A 25,287-nucleotide genomic window follows, 5' to 3' on the forward strand; every position below is an offset into this window, starting at 1 on the left:
CCACCCAAATATACTCAATCCTTTTCCTGCCCTGGCTTCTGATTGGAGGCTGGTTGCTTTGGATAATGACCTCCAGGACCCCTTCGCGGGTAATAGCCTATTCCTATGACTCTTACCGCATTTTAAGACGCCTGCAGCGGATTGTGGGGAAAAGTAAAGAATCCGCACCCCCAGATTCCAGAAGCACAGAAGCATTCCAGATACCTGAGTCGGCCTGAGACCTCTGCTGCCCACGTGTTCCTTCCAGACTGCTTGCTAAGATGAGGGATCTTCTTCAGTATGTCGCCTGTTTCTTTGCCTTTTTTTCTACTGGCTTCTTGGTTGTGGCCACCTGGACAGACTGTTGGATGGTAAATGCCGACGATTCTCTGGAGGTAAGAAGTCAGCAGGTTCTTTTTCTGACGCAACCCCACCTCAATTTCTAAGCCTCAATGCCTCAGTTCTTTTATTAGGAGTAGTGATAGAATCCTGGATGGATTCACTTCTTACATACTGCTTAGTGAATCTAGGTGTTACTCGCTTAACCCTGTGGCTAGCCTAGGAGACAGGTATTGTTGCCATCCCATTTTACAGGTGAGTTAACTGAGTAATTCCTCTTTAATTAAATGGGTATATTCCCACAAAGGGAATTACATAATTCCTGCTACTGAGTCATTCAAAAATTCACATCTTCCATTTCTACAGATACAAATCAAATAATGTTCCAGTAACATCCTTTCTTTCAAGACCAGTTGCTAAGAGAAGCATGATAGACTTTCTTAAAGAATGATAATGCTCGAAGACATTTAGTAACTCAGCACAAGGCATCAAGGCATCAATTCATATACATATACATACACACAATTAGTGTGTAAAGGAAACATGTTATCTTATGGAATTTACAAGGAGAAAAGATTCCAAGGAGAAATGCTTGTTCATTGTGTTCCATAATGGGCAAATATGGATGTAAGAACCTCGCTATTAAAAATGAGTTGTTCTTGAGACACTTTGGTTGTATATTATACATGAGATGGGTGAATACTGTTGAGGATTTCATTTTTCTCACTAGAGAAAGTTAGGGAAAAGTAATTTTGCAGGTTAAAAGCCTTCCTTGTAGCTATAGGAATCTCAGAGAGGTAGAACTGAGTAAAATCAAATCTTGGGAATCAGTTGCTATTCATTTGTAAGGTTTAGGGGAGTTTAGGTAAGGAAAAGAATTATATATTGGGAACTCAAATAAAGAATATCTTGAAACCAAATATGTTCTATGATGTTTGTCCTGAAGGGAACAATTTACCCTAATAAATGCTATAATGTCATCTTTACAAAGTTTAAGAAGGATATCCGAGAGCAAGTTTGTATATTTTTCTTCTTGTTTTATTTATTAGTCTCTCAATTTGGAGTTTGAAATAGAAAGTAATAATCTTTGTATTTTGCTGTATATTATTTTTGCTGTGCTTTTCTTATGTTTGATGTTCTTTTGATTTCTACATGACATTTCAAAATCAATGGCATTATAAATACCTCTCCAGTGCTAGAAAATTATATTTCTGAAAATTGTGATAGGATTGAATGACTGTAAGGAATGTTTGCTATATGTGAGGCCAGCGATGCATTTTATTTGGTCATGTACATAAGTGGTGAATTTAAAAAATGCCCTTTAAACAGCACTTAGGGAAAAGTGCAGCTCAGAACAGTTTGCTTCCACTAGCCTGTCAAGGTCTAGACTGCCAGTATTAAGTGATTACCACAGAAATAGCTAGAATTTGAGCCCACCTAAAACTGTGTCTTTACAATATGCAACATCTCATCAATAAACATTGTTAAGATACTTTCTAAAACAACTTGAAAATCTTTGTCCTTACGCTATTGGAATTGCAGACTTTACTTGATAAGAAATGGAAGCTTACAAAGGGCCAAACACTGTTGAGAGAGATTGGGAGCCCCAGAATTTAAAGTGACTTTTTGCTTTCATTTCAGACCATCAAGTCACTTTAACTTTGCTCTGTGCAAGAATACTTCTAGTTAAAACGACTAGAATGAGCAGTTTGGGTTATTTACCTTTAGTAAATCCTTGCTAACCTTGTCAAGATTTGCTGAATATTTCTAAGCTTCGTTCTTATTTCTTGACTAGTTTTGCTATAAATATTCCCAAAGAAGTGGTCCAATGAAGAAAAAAGCCCTTTAATAAATACATGAGACCCCCAACTATTGTGCATTTCTAGCTTTGTGAGCTTTTTAGAGTGATGTAGGCTTGAGAGCTGGAAAATAGATTTTATTTAATTTAACATACACAGACATGAAATGTGTGAAATAGAAAAGTACTGTACTAATCCTGCCAGAGGAGGCAAAGATGCAGCAAGAACAATTTTTACCCTTCTCGAGTGGCCATTTTGTGAGGAGGAGATATACCCAAGAAGCTCTAACAAAAGGCTGATTTATATTTGAGGAAGAAATGAACCAAGTCCACTAGGGCAGAGAAGACAGAGTGGTTATTTCCTGTCAAGGACATTGAAGCGCATCTTGGAGAGAGAAGATAATTTGAACAAAGCCTCAAAAGATGCAAAGGATTTCAACAATAGAAATGGGCAGCAGGACCTTTCCAAACAAGAGAACTTGTGGCCAAAGCACAGAATAAGGGAAATAAGCTCAGGGCTTCTTAGAAGATTAAGTTGAGTAACAAGGAATTCAAGTATTCATTTGCCTTACTATAAATATTCAAAATATATTACTATACTTACATATTTCTTTATTACTTAGAAGATTAAATTGAGTAACAAGGAGTTCAAGTATTCATTTGTCTTACTATAAATACTCAAAATATATTACTATATTTACTAATTTCTATATTACTATATTTTACTCAAAATATTACAAATTATTTTTGTTGCCTTATTCATACCTGCCTGAACAGTGAATTTCTTTGCATTAAACATGTTAGGAAGAAACAAAAAAATACACAGAATTGCAGTGTACATAGTCCCAAATCAGGAACCAAGTGCCTTAGGCTCCATGCCTGCTCCTGTCATCACTAACTCCCTTGGGTAACTGGGAAGGTTGGTGTGAACACTGGGGTTTGAAATCATTCCATTCTGTGTTTGCCTCTTAACCTTCTTTTGCTGAACAGATTACATCTCCTGTCCTTAGCCCAGATTTTTCAGCTATAAGAGGAAGTTTGAGAGTCTTTTTAGTTTACATTATTATTTTTTTTTTACACCTGGACTCCTGGGCCAGGTGATTATCTGCATTTCCAAAGTCTGGCCAGTTACTGAGGCTCTGAGCATGCCTGGGGTCTCCCAGATATTTCAACTAGGATGTTCTCTGCTTTGCTGTAATTTCTAATGCTTTTTCTATTTTCCTTTCCTTTTTGCATTTTCCTTCTTGCTTTCCCTACTCCTTCCTCTCTTTTTGCTTTTTGCTCTCCTTTCATTCTCACCTCTCTTTCTTCCTTTTCGTCTTCTTTGCTTTTTTCTCTGTTTTTTTTTCTTGTTCCCCCACTTATCCTTCATCTTTTTATATCTACCCCTTGCTTTTTTCATGTTTCTCTGCTATCTGTTTTCCTTCACTACACAAATGTGCTTGATACCTACTGTCTCCCTAGTACTCTGGTGGGTATAGGTCTGTGAAGGAGAACATGTTGTGGATCTTCCTTAAGTTTTTCCCAATGTCCTAGGGAGATAGTGAACCATGGTTAGAATACAATGTGACAGATAACTTCAAGTGGGCAGCACATGTAATCTTGGGTAATCAACAAAGACAAAATATCTTAACTGGAACTTGAAGGACAGGTGAGAAAGGTAGAAGTAGAGAGTGTTACAAGCAGAAGAAATGGTATGGACAAAAATCCAGGTATCTTAGCTGTGTATGCATATGGCTTTGTACCAATTTTATCATGATAAGATTTTCTAACATAAAGTGATTTTGTGTGTCATGTAAAATATAGATCTTACATTGACAAGTGTACTTCACTGTATGCAAACATACATGCATGTTTTAGAAAGTCCAATCGTTGCAGTTACTTGTGGGGAATGTTCAGAAAGGCCAAAATGAAATAGATGGAAATGAGCTAGGAAGCTTTTGCCATAGAACAGGAAACAGTGGTGCTCTCAATTAAGGTGGCAGCAAATAGAGATATATGTGGACAGAGGAAACTAAAGAATTTGCACTGACAAGATTATCATTGATTGTATGCAGGGAAATAAGGCTGAGGGAGAAAAGTCAAGGTTGAAACCCACTTGATGTTTTGGGACAACTGGAAGAATGGCGGAGTCATTTACCTAGATCTTAAATGGAAGCAAGTCTGTACATAAGTCATCCGGGAGCCAAATCTCCAACTCATTTCTTCTCATATAACCTATAATACAACCTCTGGAGGGATCAGGACTATAATGCTTTAATATGGAGAAATTTGCAGGTTAAACTGATGTCAGAGATGAAAATGAAAAGATGAAATCCCACCTTTCTGATTGTAGTTAGTTGTATGAAATGAGACAGATGTTCAAACTGCTATAAACCACATTTCCTCTTCCATACAGGAAGAATAATAATATATATCATAAATGTTTTGCAAGGATTAAGCGAGCTTGTATTGAAAACATTTACCACAGTACCAGGGAAATACAAATCAGTCAATAAATGTTAGATATATTACTGTCTACTTACAGTTTATTGTTTTGTTTTTAGTCTGAAAGAGGGGATGACATTTTGTATAATGTTGACTAGAAAGAGATATGAAATCTAAGTTCTGTTCCTATTTTTGCTATTGATTCTTTCGGAGAAATTTTGTTTACTTCTGAACTGTGCTTTGTCTATTTTTATACTTGTAACTGAATTCTTTTCATCTAACCTGGGGAATAAGATATATAATAGAGATAAATAATGTAAGTTACCTATTAAAATATATTTTTAAAAAGAAATTTATGAATCAATGACACTACTCATGTTAACTACTTCATAAGATATATAATTTTAAATTACTGGCACTGTAATAGAAAAGTAATTTCTTCTCGAAGTTACCAGTCTCTTAATTATCAGAAGGGAAAATGTTTTCACAAGATTGTTCCATTTTTCAGTTAGTCTTTTGTTAATTATTTACTGAGAACTTGCTATACTCCAAGCACTGTCATAATTTAAAATTTTATTACCTCAAATGAAAGTGTCCCACATTTGAATTAGTATTATCCCCATTAGCCAGATTCTCCCCTGGGATTTTTATTTGCATTTGTGGTGCTACATTATATTCAGACATAAAGTGAATTTTAAAATAACTGTAACTAGCAAGTTCACTGATTTTTTATATTCTAGTTTTACTTGACAATTGATTTCAAACTCCAGCAGATATTTGAGGCTACAGATATTCTTTCATTCATCTCATGATCTCCTTTAGTAACGTAGCACTGACATTCACATAATGGGAAGTCATGAGCATTTGTTAATATGAAACGATGGGACATCTATTAAGATACTTGGCATAATTATTAAAATAATGAATAAATGAATGCAATATAATGTAAGCTGTCTTTTGAAATCTTGCTGGAACCTTAGATGAGAAGTATGCTGTAGAACACCATTTTTTTTTTTTAAGGCGAGATGTTTTATCTTGCTACAATTTAAATCCTTTCAAGATATGAATTTCATTTCTCTTTTTAATAAGAGAGGAATAAGGAACTCATCTCCTGGGATGTATAATAAAGTTGGTGAAGAGTGTATGCTGGTCTGGAAATATGTCTTTTCTCTCTGGTGCTTCAAAAGAGAAAGAAATAAATGGGGTGGGGGGTGTAGAAAGTAGAAATGAGTATTGTATAATGATTTCACTCACTATAAATTGTGTTCTCTGTCAGTGGGTAGTAATCACTACCAAGTTGTGCTACCATAGGAAACACACTCTAAAATGATTAATTGTGGCTTAAGTAAATTAAATGTGAAAGTTGAAACATTTAGATTGGATACTAAAATGAGATAACTGATTACAAAGTCCACAAAATTATATTTTACCTACTAAGTCTGCATCATCCCATTCTTGCCATTTGTACCTTTTGTGAGATCTTCACAAATAAATAGACAGAGCTACCAAAAGAGAGTAGAAAAGAAAGATGGTGTTCTGTTATGTTGATGTAGGTCTTGCTTCTGTATCACTGAAAATACCTGACTTGAGGTCTTTTACAAACTGAAATAGTAAAAATTGAAGTATTATGAAAGTTTAGACTCCTTGTATAAAAATATTTGATTGCATTTTGTGTTAATATTGAAGATATTTCAAGTTTTATTAGCAAAACATGTTACTTATCATGGTATTATAACTTTTGAATATTAACAAATATGTTTAAATAAATAATGGGAAAGGTAAGTTACACCTTTAGTGTTAAAGTACGTTAGCACAAGGCTGGTAAAGTGGTGTGCAAAGTATAATTCCTATAATATGCATATATATATGGTGTTTGCAAAAATAATGTCATCATGACTTGCTTTCTTTTTCTTTTGCTTTATGCATTCTTCGTACAGCCACATATATAATTTACATGTAAATGCCAGGACATATGCATTTATAATGCATATTGACAAATAACACTGTTGTTTGATAATGATCAACTAATGATGTATAAATATTTATTATTTTCCTGCATGTATACAGAATAGAAATATCTACACACACATATAACTGGAGCAGTAGCTGTCATTTAATTAAAGTATTTTTAAGTTTCTCTAATTCTCAAAGTACATATAAAATATATGGAGGCACACCCCAAAACTGTAACAAACAAGTTTATGCAGATAAAAATCATGTGTGGCTACTTACAAATATTTCTGGAATGGCAGAAGAGAAACTGACTAAGACTTAAATAGAGAAAATTAATGAGAGAATGCTAAAAAGCTCACAATAAGAAACCCCAGGATTAGAGAATTAATTTATGGTGCTATCAACTCAACTAGGAAGAATCATCACTATGTTGTCCTAAAAACTTTTTCTGAATGACATCCTGCTTGTTCAGCCTGAGTATTGAAGGTACAGACTTTCCAGGGTCAGTGTAGTAAAGTGGGCCAAGCTGACATCAAATGAGTCTAACCCTGTGGTCTTAATAATGGTTTCTCTATGAATGGGCTAACTCTAAGGATGGCATTGTTCTGGTTCTTAGATTTTTCAGTTTTAAATAATATTTTTGGGTATATCCTCTTTCCTGTGTCACTTCCCATTCTGTACGGGAAATAAAAATAACTTTTGGTGTCTCCCCATTTAAGAGATAACAATCCCCTCCTCAATTCAGGACCAACAAATATTTATTGAAGTAATATGAATATTCCTATTGCATTATTTCCTGCATTTTTTAATAGATGACTCACACATAAAAAAAGAAAAGCTTAAATTTAGACTCCTCTTTTGGATGGCACTATGAGATAAAAACTATTAGCTAACATTTTGCATTTCTTGCCCTTTAAGAAAGGTTAACCATAATATTTTAAGCATTGGCCTGTTTTTTAAGAACCTTGTCTTAAAACTTTCAAGAACTTAGATTTGCATTCCTTTTAGAGAGTTTTTAACAAGTCATTTTACAGCAAATTTAGGTAAGAAAAGACTATGTATGACAGATGAGAGGATTTTCCTAAATATGATAAATAACATAGAATCTTTTAACCTTGTCTTTTGTGTACAAAGGCACCTTTAAGGGAGTCTGCAGTAAGTACTATATTAACACAGAAGTTTAGTTAATTACAGCCACTATTCTCACGTACCTTAACTGAGTGTGAATACCAAGCAATCTAATAGTGTGCCCCAGAGCATTAATACCTAATGAAATTGGATTCCTTGTTTCCTCTAATGAGCTCATTGTTTTTCTAAATATGGTCATTGAAAGTAAATGATCAATAGCTTTGAAAATGACACCATTGAGGGATTATTTTAGCAAAATTTGAATACTCCTTTTGGTGTAAAATAAATATTCCTCCATAACTCAGCACATTTTCTGAATAACTTCATATATAAGAATGTCCAACGTAGGTTCGTTAATTTTAATGACTGTGTTAGCAGGAAATTAAGGACAATGATCATAGAGCAGCGAATTAAAATCCACATAACCTAGTTCAAGTTGGAATAAACTGGATTCTGTGTGTTCTTGTTAGTTGAGAGACTGAAGGCCAGTAGCATATGAGAAGCCTGTTTTCTTCTGTGCTATAAGAGTTCACTACCAATTGCCCCTACTGTATTAGAATCCTGCGGCTTCCATAACAAATGAACACAACTTAGTGGCTTAAAACCACAGAAATACTACTCTTTTGTTTGTTTGTTTGTTTAAGATTTTATTTATTCATACAGAACTGGGGTACAGGCCAGAGATGTGGAGGGTGAGAGGATTCACCAGAGACAGAGTGGGGAGCAGAACAGGCAGATCGACGAAGTACACTGCTGAGGGGAGCAGCGGGTGGGCCAGGAGAGGTCTGCCGCGCCATGCGGATTTCCTCGGGGCAGGCGGGAATCGAACCCATGCGGAAGTGGCCTTAGCTTTCCAGTGCTATGCTTCAACCCGCTGCGCCACCAGGGAGGGCCCAGAAATACCTACTCTTAAAGCTCTAGAAGCCAGAAATTTGAATGCAAGGTGTTGGTAGAGCTGCCTTCTCTGAAGACTCTAGGAAAGCGCCTGTTCCTTGCCTCTGGCTCCTGGTAGGAGCTGGGCTTTCTGATTTGTGTCTCTATTCCTGCAGTCTGCTACTTGTGATCACAAGACCCCCTTCTCTTCTGGAGCTCTCTCTCTGAGACACGGTTCTTTATAAGAACACTTGCCATTTGATATAGGGCCTAGTATAATGATCCAAGATGATTGTCTTATCTCAAGATCCTTAATTACATATGCAGAGCTGCCTTTTTTTCATTGGAATGAGATGACAACAATTAAGTTCTGGGGGTTAAGCCTTGAACATATGTTTTGGGAGGCTACATTCTTTATATTTTCCTTTCTCCATTTTCATTGTGGTTAGCTAGTAAAAATGAAAACAGTCACTATTCAGGTTAATACACTATTTAAACACATATGGAATCTAACATTTAATGAATAAAAAATTTATGTGTGTATAATATTTAATTCTTATATTCACTCTATCATTATCTTCTTTATTCAGATAGATTGAGATTTAAAAGAAGTGTTATCTTGCCAAGAACACAACTTACACTAAAAGTACATTTTTTCAACTATTGATTAAATCTTAATGCATATATAAATGTATGTATCTACAACCTCTTTAGAAATTGCTGTATTCAATTTTATAAGATGGATTTTCTTTATTATCTTTTTGGTCTCCATTGTTCTTGAGGTCACATAATATTCCATGAATTCCAGAACATCACTTCAAGATTTAACCTTGAAAAGAGCAAGCCAAAGAGAGGTTTTGTAGAATAATGGCCATAGGATGAGATTGAAGTTAAAGCTTACTGCTTCATATAAAGCTACCTTCCAATTTTCTCTTTTAGAGTATGTTAGCCTGAAATGGAATTGGAATAAAAAGAAAAAGTTTTAATATAATGCAATATTTAAGAACATAAATATAGATGGTTGTGCTTAAGTCCTGTCTCCCTCACTTATGAGTTATACTTTCTTGGGGTTATCACATGACTTTCTAGGCTTCTTTTTATTTATTTATAAAATAGATAATAATAAGGATACCTTACAGGAACCTTCAATAAATGAAATAATGGTGTATTTGAAGAGCAATTGTTTCCTATTATAGGTTCAATATAGGAATTATTAATCATTACCAACTGCATTGTTGGGTTCTTGGACCCAAATTCTAGCCAGGGTATAAGTAGACCTCTCCACTCCAATAGCAGTTCTTAGACACTAGGAGTATATCTGAGAATTCAACTCAGCTATGACTCTAACAACCCAGGCATTGATCAGATTCCACAATTAGAGGGCTCAGGCCCTCAAAACTTTCCTCCATTTCAGATGCTGCTTGAAAGTTCTGATCAACTGACTACAGGTTCCCAGGATGCCCCTCCTCAGAATTTAGGAGCCTGTTGTCAACCCAGATTACAACTAATGCATCCGACTATCTATAAATCAGAGGTTCCAAGGATGCCTTCCGTATATCAATTAATTTGCTAAAGCATATCTCACAGAATTCAGGAAATCCATTTACTTACTAGACCACCAGTTTACTGCCAAGGGCATTAAAGGGTACAAATCAACAGCTAGGTGAATGAGGTGCAGGGGTTGAGGTATAGGAGAAAATGCCCAGAACCCCCATGGGCTCCCAAGTGTGTCAGTGTCCCAAATCTCTACCTGCCACCAGCCCAAGATGATCTGAGGGACCTCCTCTTGGGCTTTTATGGAGGCTTGGTCATTAAGACTGAGGTCAACCTCCATCACCTCTCTTCTCCCAAGCTCAAGGGGTAGACTTAAAGTTCTAACTCTACTCTGTTTTATTTCCTTGGTAACCAGATCAGTTCTGAAAGGTTTCCAAAAATTTACTTCATAAACATAGCTAAAGACAGTCTTAACATTTAACACTCTGAAAATTCCAAGCCTTTTGAAAACTGTGAGCCAGGACTATGGATGAGGACCAAAGTTATTAGAATACATTTTTTTGGTCATGTGAATGACCAAAATACATATTTCCTATAAATTATATCTTCACACCAATTATAGTATTTTACTCATAATAGATGTGCTACATTAAAAAATGTAGTAAAGTAGTAAGCAGTATCTTTATTAAGTACACAATAGAGATTTAAAGCAGAAAGGGGTCAGAGTTTTCTAGTGATTTTATTCCTATCACCTTGCTTTGTTAGTATATATATATATATATATATATATATATATGTGCGTGCGTGTGTGTGTGTGTGTATATGTATATATAAAGGAAAGTTTTCATTTTCTGAGATAATTCTTAGTTAAATCTTATTGCATTACTCTCAGATTTCCAAGGTACTGCAAATCCATAATTGAGTCAGAAGAAAAATATTAATTCTGTTCCATATGCATGAGCTCTATTAAGAATACTTGAAACTACTTTCTGTTGGCATGTTAGCCATTTTGAGAAATCCATTGTGACTTACAGTTTGTACAGGAACTCAGGTACATTTTAGCTATAAGTGGACAGAATCCTCTGCATAGCATTTCAAACTAAAAGTGGTTTACAGTTATCAGCTTGTATGAAATTAATGCTAAGTTTACATCCATGATATAGTGCAGATATTTATATCTGTCGGTAGAACAAGGAAAAGAAAGTCATGAGACCTTCATATTTCATTTACTGGTGTCAATGTATAGCTTTCTTTGGTAATTATTTTAAATTTATGAGCCTAATATATAACACCTTTTTTCATAGAACACAATGTTCATGATGAAGAAAAATTAATGTACATTCCTAATAGACTCAAGAAGTCAACATTTATCATCTATTGTTTTATTAACTTTTTTTTGATGAGTAAATGTCAGCAGAGGGAAATGAAATTAATTATCTGTGTTAAACTATGACTGGGATAGAACCAGCCATAGGCATTTGATTATAATTAATTCTGATTTTATCCATCTTTGACATGACTTTCCTCCCCCACTACACCAAATTAGGCAACGAATTCAGTCTGGCAAGAAAAGCCTGTGATTGTCAGTCTGTAAGGGAAAATATTCTAAAATGCATTGCATTTGTTGGAAATTGAATCTGATGGTGCTTGTAACCACTGTACTATGCTCTCAACTCACAATAGTCAAGTTCTCCCTTTGCTCAAGGGGACCTGAAGTGTGTCAGCATGAAGTTTTTCTTGAAAAAATATATTTTTAAGCTTTATTTTTTAAAAATTTATTTATTTATGAATACAGAGCTGGGGTACAAGCCAGAGGTGTAGGGGTGGAGAGAGGCTTCACCAGAGACAGAGTGGGGAGCAGGACAGGCAGATCAACGAAGTACATTACTGAGGGGAACAGAGGGTGGGTCAGGAGAGGTCTGCAGCCCTGTGGTTCACCTCCCTGGCAGGCATCCAACTTGCACTGAAGCGGCTGCTGCTAACTTGCAGTGCTGTGTCCTAACCCGTTGCGCCACCAGGGAGGGCCCAGAATGCATTTTTTTCACCCAGTGTCTTCTCCAATATCTAGGTGAGCACAAAATGCCGAGGCCTCTGGTGGGAGTGTGTCACAAATGTTTTTGATGGAATTCGGACTTGTGATGAATACGATTCTATTTTTGCGGAACACCCATGTACGTATACTGCAGAACTCCTGGATGCTAGGAAATAAATGACTTAGAAAATTGAACTTAGGTTTCAGGATATATATGTGTGTTTTCTCCAAAAATATATTAAAGTTCTGTTCAGTTTTAAATGTTTTGATTGGCAATTTAGTTTATTTCTGAAATGTGAATTTGAACATATTTTAGCATAGTTTATCCTTTTCATGTATTTATAAATTCTGGCATAGTGTTTTATACAGAGTCATCTTATAGAAAATACTGTAAAAACTGAAAGAAACTCTTTAGGATGTTGTGATTGTATGATTAGAATTGATGGGTTAGATGTAAAATATTTTGGAGGAGTCAGTTAGCTTTGACTTAGTTCAAATACAAGGTTACAGTATTTCAACTGAAGAAGATTTGATCAGGGAGAGAGATAGGTAAGGAAAGACACAAGTTAAGGATTAATAAATGAAAAATACCTACATACATAATACATGATAGCAAGAAAAACAAACCAAATGCTTTATTTTCCTTACCATTAACTTTAAATTATAAGTAGGTGTTAGTGAGGATCCTATGCATAAAATATTTTATAGATTAAAAATCTCATTTTTAATTCTCATTTGTTCTCTATGGCATTTATTTATTTATTTTTGGGACATCGAATAATGCCAAGAAATACTGGTGCGTTATTAAAATCATTCAGTTATAGTCCTTTTAAAAGAATCATTGGGTGTTAGCACCAAATGGCAACCTCTTTTTTCAAGATAAATGAAAAGTAAACCCTTGGAATGTTACTTTTCCCCTGGATAGCTATTTCAATCCCAGAAAAAAACACTTAAAAGAAGTGGTACTCTTAAAATATCTTCTGCCATTTAGGACTTAAGAATCTGAAACATATTTTAGCATAATTTCCAAGTAATTTATTTCATTTCTTTTTTTTTAAGCCTTTTTAATTCTCTCTCTTTCCCCTCCCTGTGTTAACCTGCTTCTATAGACCAAGAAGCATGGCTGGTTATGGAGACTGTGGTGGCTATACCTGGGAGGAGAAAGCATACATTGCACAAAAATGAACAGTGATGTAAAATATATATAAGTAATAATAAAAAAGAATGGAAACTCATGTGGGTACAAGGTGTCCTGGAAATGCAATGGGGAGATCTGAGAAAAAAAAAGAAAGATAAATCTTTCAAAGTTTCAAATAATGTCATGTACATTTATGCAAGAACAAAATAAAATCACTCATAAGCTTACTGCACAGAAAAAAATCACTGTTTATATTTAAAATATCCTTTTTTATTTATTGCTTAAACTAGCTCTCATATTTCTTTTTATATATTCTTACCTATTAACTTCAGATAATATCTAAAGTTTCATTATTTTTCTTTTAGAAAAATTCCACCTTATACTTAAAGACAATAGGGTTGAGAATATATTCTAAGGAAATGATATATCTATACCCTCTAAGCTATTATCCATATGAGGAGAATTTTAACTTTAGCTTTGATTTATTTCTTACAGCCACAATTAATTTTTTTTCACCTGGACAACAAAGCTATGCAGACCTAGATAAATATATATTTTTAAAGATTTATTTATTTATGCATACAGAACTGGGGTACAGGTCAGAGGTGCAGGGGCAGTGAGAGGATTCACCAGAGACAGAGTGGGGAACAGAACAGGCAGACTGACAAAGCACACTGCTGAGGGAAACAGTGGGCAGGTCAGGAGAGGTCTGCTGCGCCATGTGAATCACCTCAGGGCAGGGATCGAACTCATGCTGAGGTGGCTTTAGTTTCTTTGTGCTGTGCTTTAACCCGCTGTGCCACCAAGGAGGGCCCCTGTGAAATACTAATAATTCTGGCTGCTAAATCTTAGATGATTGACACTTCCTAGGTGGCCAGCTTAGCAGTCAACTTTCAGAGCTGCCTGTCAGAACAGGGTGAGCCATGAGGCTCCTGAAGACCCCTTAAGTATTAGTCACTAAGTTCCACAGTTTCTGAGCAATGTTCTTTAAGCACATGGGTCAGAGAACTTAAAGGAAAGGGAAGAACAGGGCCCAAAGGAAGCTGGAGAACAGGGTCCACAGTGACTATAGAGTACCCACACACATGGTTCTTCTGGTCCTGGGTGGTCTCAGGTTCTAAAGGGGAAGTTGAACAACTTCAATGGAGTCACTTCAAAGTGTAGGGACCACTTGTCCTGGAGTGTTGTGAGGAGGTTCACTTGTATATACCAGGTGTTATCAAGAGGTTATGATGGAATATAAAAGCTGATATGACACAACGAGTTAACTTATTTTTCTCTTTCCTCCATTTTTAGATAAATGAACCTTAGACTTGTCATATATTTGAAATTTGAACCTAATTTTTTTTGAGAGGTTGCCAAATTAGTGGCCTTAAAAATTCCATTCTAAAAGCAACTACACTCACATGTTAATAACATAATTATATATTAAATATTACCTATTAACAAGGTAGGTGCTAATTGTATGCATTAACTTCCATGCTTAGATGGTTCATAAAATATTCTTTTTTATTTTAAATAAGACCATATTCATCTAAGTAACTTATTACTATTGAGGAACTTATTAAGAATGCAAAGAATCCCCAAATCATTATGAAAGTAAAATATAATTATAGTGCTAATAAAGGAATACATTTTATTATTCCTCTCCATTAGCTAGCTTAAATGTGGCTGCACTGAATCCAGGTAATTAACTCTGTGACAAATTTCCCTATATTTAATTTAACTGTGTGGGACTCACAGTTCAGGAATCTTTCCTAGTTAAAATTGTGTGTATTGCACAAGAGGACTGTCGTTATCCCACTTCTCTTTATCTGACCTCCTCTTCCCTGAGCCTTCTACCACACAATCTCATTGACTATAACTTTGATATATCTTCAATCAACAGTGCAAGGCCGCACAGAGAGTGTTGCCTGAGCGAAAATATGATCTGGCTTCCAGAAATTATATTTTCCTTAGTAGCAAAATTTCTCCTCTTTCTAAAATTCTGCTAATTGCTCCCAGCCTGAATTGACAAGAGATATCTTGGAAGTATTTGATTCTGTTCTCCTGTATATAATTTTTCAATTATTTTTTAAAGTACTAAATGCATTTATCATTTATTCATTAAACATTTATAGACAACCTCTACAGAATAAAAACTCTACTTTCAGTACAGTGTTTAGCTGTAACACATGTCAACAAGATCAGGCTAAGAGTCAAAAAGAGACATTTAGTCTCTACTGTATGCCAGGCATTTTACTAGGAGCTTAAAAGATTAAAAAATAATATCTAAACAAAAAATAATGTTACTCTTTCATAACAATATTGAGGATTTCAATAAAAGATTTATTTATTTATGCATACAGAACTGAGGTACAGGCCAGAGGTTCAGGGGCAGTGAAAGGATTCACAAGAGACATCTAGTGAGGAGCAGAATAGGCAGATGGACGAAGTACACTGCTGAGGGGAGCAGTGGGCGAGACAGGAAAGGTCTGCTGCAAGTGGGTCACCTCCCTGGTCAGGGATCAAACTAGTGCTGAAGCGGCTGCTGCTAGCTTCATAGTATTGCACTTTTACCCGTTACAGCACCAGGAGGGGCTCAATTTTGAGTTTTATGAAAACATTAAGGGTGTTTTTTTTTTTCCAAGCCCATGCAAATTAAAGGGCTTACAATCAGTTGTGTTAATGTGTGTGGTTATAGTTTTTGTTGTAGTTGTGAGTTAATGTTTCCTTCCTTGGTATTCTATATGCTCTCATCTTCCAGTGAAGTTGGTGGTAACTCGAGCGTTGATGATTACTGCCGATATTCTGGCTGGGTTTGGACTTATCACTCTGCTCCTGGGTCTTCACTGTGTGAAATTCCTCCCTGATGAACCATACATCAAAGTTCGCATCTGCTATGTGGCTGGAACTATATTACTAATAGCAGGTACTGGTCTGAACTAATGTACTTCCTCTAAGGGCTTAAGGTGAAGGAGAGGATGTGTTCTGAAGCAATTTATTTTGGAAACATATGTGACTTGCTTTTCTAGATTGAATGAATTAAGATCATGTTCTCCAGCCTCGTTTTTTTGGCTTTGGAGTCAGTTCATTAATCTCATATTAGTTAAGTTCTCAAACTTTTTTTTAAAAAAAGATTTATTTATTTATTCATACAGAACTGGGGTACAGGCCAGAGATGCGGAGGATGGGAGGAGCGACCAGAGACAGAGTGGGGAGCAGAGCAGGCAGACTGTGGAAGTACACTGCTGAGGGGAGCAGTGGGCAGGTCAGGACAGGTCTGCTGCACCATGTGGGTCACCTCCGGGGTGGGGATCAAACTCATGCTGAAGTAGCTTTAGTTTCTTAGTGTTGTGCTTTAACCTGCTGTGCCAGCAGGGAGGGCCCTGTTTTGAGTTTTATTAAAAAAAATAAGGGAATTCAATTCTAAATTCTTGCAGATTTAAAAATCTCACATTTTTCAGGAAGCTGTATTAATGTCTGTGACTGATTTTTTTGGTTACCTCTGTAAGTTTAATGCTTCCTTTTTCTGTATAATATAAACTCATGCCCTCGTTTCCATATATCTATATATGATGTGTAACCTTAGGCCAGTTGCTTCGGTGGTCTCCATTGTTTCCTGATCTGCATGGTAGAATGAGGCCTAGGTATCATTTGAATTGTTATAATGAAAATCAAATGCAGAGGAGTTAACACACCACACATCCAAAATCGGGGGCCCCCTAATATTTCCACATACAAACATTGAGTCAAGACCTGATGATCCTTGGGTTGTATTAAAATCACAAGTATTTACTAATATTTCCTTTTGTAAGACATTTATTCCCACATCCAGTCTGGGGATAAAGCTATTGTATGTAGTGATATATTTCACAAACTTAAACATTTAATAATGTGCTTTTTTTTTCCAGAATACTTTTTGAGGCATAATTAGGGTCCATTTTTTTTTTTTAACAAACAAACAAACAAAAACACTTTTTAGGAGTCATTGCAATGAAAAAAATCATGGCTGAAGAAATGCTGAAATTAAATAACCAAAGGTGGTAAAGGACTTGATGCCATCATTAGAAATTAGTAGATAGGACCCTCCCTGGTGGTGCAACTGGTTGGGATGCAGCATTGCAAGCTAGCAGCAGCCACCTCAGTGCAAGTTCATCCTCAGCCCCAGAGGTGACCCACATGGTGGAACAGACCTCTCCTGTCTCACCTGCTGCTCCCCTCAGCAGCGAACTTCATCAATCTGCCTGTTCTGCTCCCCACTCTGTCTCTGCTGTATCCTCTCACCTGTCTCTGGTGAAAGCCCCTTCACCTCTGGCCTGTACCCCAGTTCTGTATGCATAAATAAATAAATCTCAAAAAAAAATTAGTAGATATACAGACATAGCTGTATAGATATAACACCTTATACAGTAGTAGCAAAATAGATTATGTAGCTATTTATTATCTTTATATCTATATACCACATATATATTCATAATGTATTTCAAAGCTTCAAAAAAGATATCCCCATTCTAAACCTATTAGTTACAATATTATAGAAAGATATGGCAATTTATACCCTGTTATCTAAAGGTTATATATTCATGATCTGGTCCTTCTGAAAATTCTTGCATTAAGTAATTGGGAGAAGAATGCAATTAAATGGTCACTGAAATAGGTAACACAGACTTCGGGGGTGGGGTGTGGGGGAGGAGGGGAAATGTGAATCTTTGAGAGTAAAGATTTCAGAAACAGCATTACACATAGCTTTCTGTGCCACAACTTCTCACTATTTTTATTCCAACTAGTGCTTGACTTGCAACTCATACCTTTAAAGTAAAAGGAACTTAGTAGCATTATTTCAGACCAGTTGGTCTTCAAATAAACTAATCTGTGGAGATTAAATTTTACTTGAGGAAGTAAATTCCTATTGTTTTTATGTGGCCTGGGATCAGTAGATAAAAATTTATTTTAAAATATTGAAAATTTTTACTTCAGATATTTATTTTTTATACCAACTCACTGAAGTGAATGATTTTAAGAGGAAAATTTATGGGGGCAAGAGTTAATAGGATACCCTCTTAAAGATGCACCCTTTCCATTAAGAAATATCAATATACCTAAACATATGCTTTGTATCATTTGTCCTCATGTGTCACTCTTTTTTCCTTGTTTTTAATATTTTCTTTATGCAGCATTAAAATAGCACTGGAAATTTTGGAAAATTAAAGAAAACCATGGTGATCATTTTAGGTTTACACAAACAGATAAACTTTTTCACTGTTACATTTTTAAAAAAGATTTATTTATATATACAAGAGCTGAGTTGTAGGCCAGAGATGCGAGGGGTAAGAGGATTGACCAGAGACAGAGCAGGGAGAAGAATAGGCAGATCTGCTGAAATACACTGCTGAGGGGAACAGCAGGTGGGACAGGAGAGTTCTGCTGAGCCATGTGGGTCACCTTGTTAGCCAGGAATCGAACTCTGCTGCAGGGACTGCTGATTGCTTCATAGTGCTATGACTTAACTCATGCACCACCACGGAGGCACTCACAATTACATTTTTGTATATCTTTTATGAAGAAACTGAAATATAATTTTGAAGAAATACAATATGGGAGAGGAAAAGAAGATATAAAGTATCCAAATTTGGGTTAGTCATGAATCTATATTATTATCCATTTAGATAGTACCATCTATTTTGGGAAATAGGCAGATCTTGGATTTAAAATTGGGAAGAATAATTTGCATTAACACATAACTTGCATTAACAAGTATCTTTATAACTTCTTAACATATATTTTTTTTCAGGTGCTCCAGGGATCATTGGATCTGTGTGGTATGCTGTTGACGTTTATGTAGAACGTTCTTCCCTAGTTTTGCATAATATATTTCTTGGCATCCAATATAAATTTGGTTGGTCCTGTTGGCTTGGAATGGCTGGGTCTCTGGGTTGCTTTTTGGCTGGAGCTGTCCTCACATGCTGCTTATACCTCTTTAAAGGTAGGTATCAATGCAGAATGGAAAACTCCTTTGCCTTCAACCCAATGGAAGTAAATCACTCCATCACACGATAGTATTATAGGCTGAATATTTGTTAGCATTAATTTTTTTTAGTTGTTTAAGGACAAGTGATTTGCAATACTATTATTATTCAATTAGTGGCATATTTATTAAAAAATATGTACTGTATTCAGTATTAACATATGTAGTAATTATTTTATGTATTATAATCTTATATGTCTTTTTTTACCTTTAAGTATTATCTTCTTTACCCACTCTACTAATTTATATCCATGTTAAGCAAAGAGTAAACTGAGAATCAAGTCAAATATTTGCTGCTAAAGAACTTAATGGGTTACTGTTAGGTTTCTAAAAATACAACTTTAAAAACTAAGGGGATTATTCACCAGAAAGGAATAAAGAAATAAGTTACTTGATTACATTTTAAATATAAAATAGTTTTCAGGATACAAATCTGAGATTTTCTCCTAGGCTTCTTCTTAGAAAATTCTTGCATTAGATGAAGAATATGTAAAATGACATTTTTTAATTTTCTAAAGTTTACTGAGCTGTAATTGTTTTTATATCTCTACCTTTATCTCGTAAACAGATGTTGGACCTGAGAGGAACTATCCTTATTCTATGAGGAAGGCTTCAACTGCAGCTGTTTCCATGGCCAAGTCATATAAGACCCATAGAACAGAGACTGCCAAAATGTATGCTGTAGATACAAGAGTGTAAAGTCTGTATCTACAGATCAGGCTGTGTTTGTGTTCTTCAATTAACCATTGTGTTCAGGTTAATAAAGTAGTGTTATCAACCTAGGAACTTCAGACTTCATGCTCAGTTAAGTTAATTCAAAACGTTTGATTTTCCTCTATTCTCTTATTATTTTTTTCTCTCTCCCTCCCCTCCACACTTCCCTTTATTTTAAGACTATACTAATTTTTTTCTAGTGATTTTTTTTATTTCTATTAGAAATCGTGACATGATGATCTTAAGATAAAATGACACTTTATGTATAGAAAACCACCTTCAAAAGAGTCCAGAGATTCTAATCTTTGAAAGGACTGACAAGCTCATAACTCTTTTCTGGCTTTGGCTCACATTTTGTATTCTCAACTGAATGAATTATTTGATAACTTTGAAGATGATTCTTCCAAATTCAAACAACTATACAAAAGCCTATCAATGCTGTGATTCTTTAACATGGAAAAAGAAAACCACAAATTCATGTGCCAGCCCCCAGTCAGTTTAAGATAAGAAATTTCTCTCCTGAACTCTAAATATCATAGGAAGTGCAAAATTAACACAGAAGTCAGTGGTGATTTTCTTCCTCCTTAGCAACATAAATTTGTGTATTATCTTATTGCTATTCCAAGTTTGCTTATAAATTACCAAATTATCAGAAAGTAAGTGATCAACTAGGAAATGCACTCATTTATTGATTGGATATCCAAATATGTTTCATGAGCACAGTATATCAGAATTCACTAGCTTTGGCATCTACTTATCACTGGGTATTTAGCACCCAGAAATAATATCTCCTATAAGATACAGTTTAACAAATGTTTGCTGATTGAAAAATTGAAGTAACAGTTCATAACTCTATACTGAAAAAAAAATAGATTAAATTGTGTGCTTTTTGGAAAAAAGAAATATACTCACTTAAAGAAATCAGTGAATGATTGCTAATAGGTATTTAGTCATATTCATAAAGTAATCAAGCTGTTTTTTAAATGGTAGAGACAAAATGATTACAAAATTTAATCTCAGGTTTTCTGATTCCCTATAATTTATATGAATACCATTAATATCCTTACAGTAATTTAACAGACTATCAGCTGAATTAGAAATTAGTACTTTGGAAGAAAGGAAACTGAATAGTGAATTTCTAAATTTCAAAAGCTTGAAATAATGTAACAATTAGATGGTTAAAACTCAGTGTGCATGTGTGTGTATAAATAGAATATAAAATGTTTAGAATGGTGTTTATATCATGCTTTTATACAATATTTCTGTACTAATAATAAATACAGGAAAATATCTAATATAACTTTAGATTTTAGAGCAATTTATTCCTTTTATATCATGAATATTATTAACTATGTATTAGACACTTAAAATTATTTGCTGATCATGTTTACTAGTTATATGGGTATTTTTCTATTCTCGTGAAAACTTTGTGTGTGTTTTTTTTTTTTTTTTAAAGATTTATTTATTTATTTGTGCATACAGAACTGGGGTACAGGCCAGAGGCTCAGGGGCGGTGAGAGGCTTCACCAGAGACAGAGTGGGGAGCAGAACAGGCAGATCGACGAAGTACACTGCTGAGGGAAGCAGAGGGCGGGTCAGGAGAGGTCTGGCTCGCCATGTGGTCTCCTCCGGGGCAGGCGGCAGGCGGGGATCAAACTCATGCGGAAGTGGCTTCAGATTCTCAGTGCTGTGCTTTAACCCGCTGCGCCACCAGGGAGGGCCTGTGTGTGTGTTTTTTAAAGATTTATTTATTTATGCTTACAGAACTGGGGTACAGGCCAGAGGTGTGGTAGGTAAGAGGATTCACCAGAGAGAGTAGGGAGCAGAACAGGCAGATCAACTGAAATACACTACTGGGAGGAGCAGCAGGCGGTCAGGAGATGTCTGCCACACCATGTGGATCAGCTCCCTTGCTGGGAATTGAACTCAAGCTGCAGTGGCTTCAGAGAGCTTCCTAATGCAGTGCTTTCACCTGCTGCACCACCAGGGAGAGCCCAACTTCGTGTTTTTTTAACTTTGGTTTTTAGAATTTTTATTCTCACTTTGAAATTATGGTATATAGATTAACATATTTTGTTTATTCTAATAAGTCTCTTCAAATCCTTCTGGGGAAAGACAGGGTGAAATCTAATTAGGTAGTTCAATAGATTTTAGAGCTATGCTTTTCCCTCTTTAAAGATTTTATTTGTATGAAAGAATATTTTTGAAGATAATGGTGATAACTGATCTCTTACTGCTTTGATTTTTTTCTCAATAAAATATTTTGTATATGCTCACAGAAATACTAGTATTGTTAAAAATTTTCCTTGAAACATTTAATCCTAATCAACTATAATGAAGCAACCCATAATGAAATCATAACAAAGAATATATTTTGTTTAGTGAATAGTTTACAACAAAATAAATATTAAATACTGAAGAAGTAATAACTGACTGGGTGGTGACTCAACATGCCGACAAAGAATAATATAAGCCCAAAATACGCACAATAAGATTTTTAGGTTGAAACAATATAATGACCTACTAAATTCTGGGGCCTCTAATTTAGTCCTGTACTGTTAACTGCAAGAAGAAAAAACAATATTCAGACGATTAGACTTTATAACTAGTTTAAATCACATTTAAGTTGAAATTAGCCTTTTGTTATTATACACCAAAAGTGTATCTTATTTAAATATCATGGCCCTGTTTTCTACATTTGGAAATTTGCTACTCCTAACCCTTTGTTGAATCTGCACATTTTCAAACATACTAAGGCAGTCACACATATACAGATTTCTACAGTAAAAGTTTATTTTATGTATGTTTCTTTGTAAACTACTTGTTCTCCCCATCAACTTTCTGCCTTTTCAAAGCAAAAATTTTCACCTCACCTAATACCCTGTCTATATTTAAAGTCCTCAGTTTCTCAAAGTATGCTATTCAGTATCAAAATCCAGGTGTACATTTCATCTGTCTATTATGTCCCTTAAATTTCTTTTAATCACACAAGCCGTTGTGATTTCTCTTAGTTTAAAGACAGACATGTATGATTTTCAGTATTTTCATCTTTTGAGTTTAATGTGAATATAAATTTTCACCATTTTAGTGTTTTAAACCACTATTATCATTATTATTTTGATATTTTATTAGTTAGTCATCAGTTAGTGGGCACTCCTTAAACTATCTTCTATACTTTTTGACAAAGCCCTTGAAAGTTGTTTATTGTTTTAGTGGTCTTAATAATACATACAGAAAAAGTCAAATTTATAGTTTGGCAAATTTTCACAGCCTCAGTCTACCTATATAATCAGAATACAGAGCAAGAAGTAGAAGACAATCCTTTCTCAGGAGCTACTGTACCCTACCTTGCAGCCACTATCCTATGGATTCACCACTCTAACTTATATAAATACATATAAACAGATTATACATCTGTGATAATAAATCTCTTGCCTGGAAAAGCTAAACAAATATCCATTGCATGCAACTGACTTGTTCATTGGATTATTCCTTCCTTTATTCTTCTTTACTTATGTACAGTTTTATTGAAAAAGTCACCTATGTGTTTTCAAGCAGCCTAAGGCATAGAAAGTTCAGAGGAATAAAACACGTAAGTTGGAGAACAATAAAAAAAAATCATCATGCATGTGTGTACAAAATGCCATAGGAAAAGCTCTCCCTGCGTCTGCCTCTGGAACAGGAAGCCTTCACAGAGGTTGGAGTAAAGATAAGAGCAGTTTAGTGAAAGAATTCTGTGCAAAGAGAACAGAATGCACAAAGAAATAGAATCAAGCAAGGGCAACTACGTGCTGAAAAATCACAAGCAGGTCTGTGTTCACAGAGCATAGGCGGGAGGAGGAAGTTTGACACACAAGTGACAGTGGAAAGGAGAGGACAGAACTGTTGCCCTTTCAAGATAGGAAAAGTGAAATAAAGAGGTTTGTTAAGAAGCCCTTGATGTCATCATTAGAAGTGCAATCCAGTGTTATAATTGCTTGTTCAACTGCAAGGTGTTTTTTTTTTTTTTTTTTTTCTGCCAGGTAACTGCCTTGGTTTCCCTCCTCCAGTCAGTTTCTCTGAGGTGTCATCTTAGTAAAATCTTGTTAAGCCAGGCTTTGCCATCACAGAGATAATTCTGAGTCCCGATTAAATCTTTCCCCCCTGTTATGTCCTCCTTTCCTTTACAATTTAATCTTTCAAATCAATTCTTTTACCTTTTTCATTCCGTTTCTCTATCTCAACACTTTTAAGCTGGAGAGAATAGTTCCTATCTCACTATAAGGGATAAAGTGAGAATTAGTAGAAAAATCATTTCTACAGCAGTTTCTGCAGTTTTTGAGCTCAGAAATAATTGTTCTCATGTGACTAATCTTGGACCTTAATATGCTGAAATTATATAGAAATCGATAAAATGCACCATCCAACACCGCTACTATACTTTTCCAGTCATACATAAATGCTACTGATTAAGTCACTTAATTTTTTAAAAAATAACATGTAGTTGTGTCAAACAGAAAAGGGAAAAAAAATACTACACCACAGGTAATTTGCTACTATAGTAAGAAAAAAATGCAACATAAGATACATAATATTTATTCATTTGGTTATTTAAAACAAATCTCAGAAAGCAAATTTTATTCATAAATAGCTCATTATAAATGTATAGTAGAGAACACTTTAATAATACTACTGTATGAACTATCTCAGTCAACATCAGCTGTTAACAATTCCTCAATGTCAATTTCTGTAATGTTTGTTTTGTTCCAGTTGTCTGAAAAACTGGATCCAAAACTGTCCATTTCAATTGGATCCAAAATGAATTTTAAGTAAAATACTGTAATTTAATTTCTGTAATCTCTATTTTAATTACCTCTTAGGAGATTTTTGAAAAACTCAAAAGTATGTAAAATTTCCTTTGCAAAAGTTTGGTTGTGTCCATAAAACTAACAGATTAAATGTTACTAATAATTATCCAGAAAGGAGGAAAACTGGATTTGAAAAGGGAAATGGAAGTTTTTAAATAAGGAAAGGGGATGCCCTTTTGATAAAATATTTGGGAAGATGAAACCAAGCAGACATGGCCCATAACTGAAGGACTGGTTATAAAAATGAAATATAGGGAGTGTTGTAGAAATCAGACTGTTTTACACAGTGGAGGCTTGATGAAGTGCAGCTAATTTTCCAGAAGTGGCTGTTATGAGCACCTAAGCCCTTCTACTCACTTTCCTACTGGAATTCTCTCCCTCTACTACTAAAATTAAAGTTAAAAAAAGTACTATGCATGTATATAAAGTAAACAAACTTTTTTTCTAGTTTCACACAGTTTAATTCTGGTCTGTGAACCTCAAACAGCAAATCAGAAAACTTATCAGCTACAACACAGACTCGCTCATTTAGCGAGCAGCTGATGTTACTTGAGTCTA

At 35.0% G+C, this 25,287-nt stretch overlaps 1 protein-coding gene across 1 annotated transcript; it reads left to right on the plus strand.

Annotated features, from left to right (window-relative positions):
* The first annotated feature begins 254 nt into the window (after positions 1-254).
* CLDN16 (claudin 16) lies at positions 255-19,867 on the plus strand. Its single transcript, XM_004675099.1, has 5 exons — positions 255-374; positions 12,060-12,162; positions 15,908-16,072; positions 18,935-19,126; positions 19,737-19,867. The coding sequence occupies exons 1-5, from the start codon at positions 261-263 to the stop codon at positions 19,865-19,867; spliced, it is 705 nt and encodes a 234-aa protein (XP_004675156.1). The 5' UTR covers positions 255-260.
* Positions 19,868-25,287: the final 5,420 nt, after the last annotated feature.

This window comes from Condylura cristata, unplaced genomic scaffold (genome assembly GCF_000260355.1).
Source record: "Condylura cristata isolate star-nosed mole 26May11 unplaced genomic scaffold, ConCri1.0 scaffold00003, whole genome shotgun sequence".
Classification (NCBI taxonomy): Eukaryota; Metazoa; Chordata; class Mammalia; order Eulipotyphla; family Talpidae; genus Condylura; species Condylura cristata.

Excerpts from the sequence above, each read along its gene's own strand:
- CLDN16 (XM_004675099.1), top strand. The coding sequence starts at position 261 with ATGAGGGATCTTCTTCAGTATGTCGCCTGTTTCTTTGCCTTTTTTTCT. Across the intron at positions 375-12,059 it reads ATGCCGACGATTCTCTGGAG|GTGAGCACAAAATGCCGAGG; the intron begins GTAAGAAGTCAG and ends TCCAATATCTAG. Across the intron at positions 19,127-19,736 it reads CTGCTTATACCTCTTTAAAG|ATGTTGGACCTGAGAGGAAC; the intron begins GTAGGTATCAAT and ends TCTCGTAAACAG.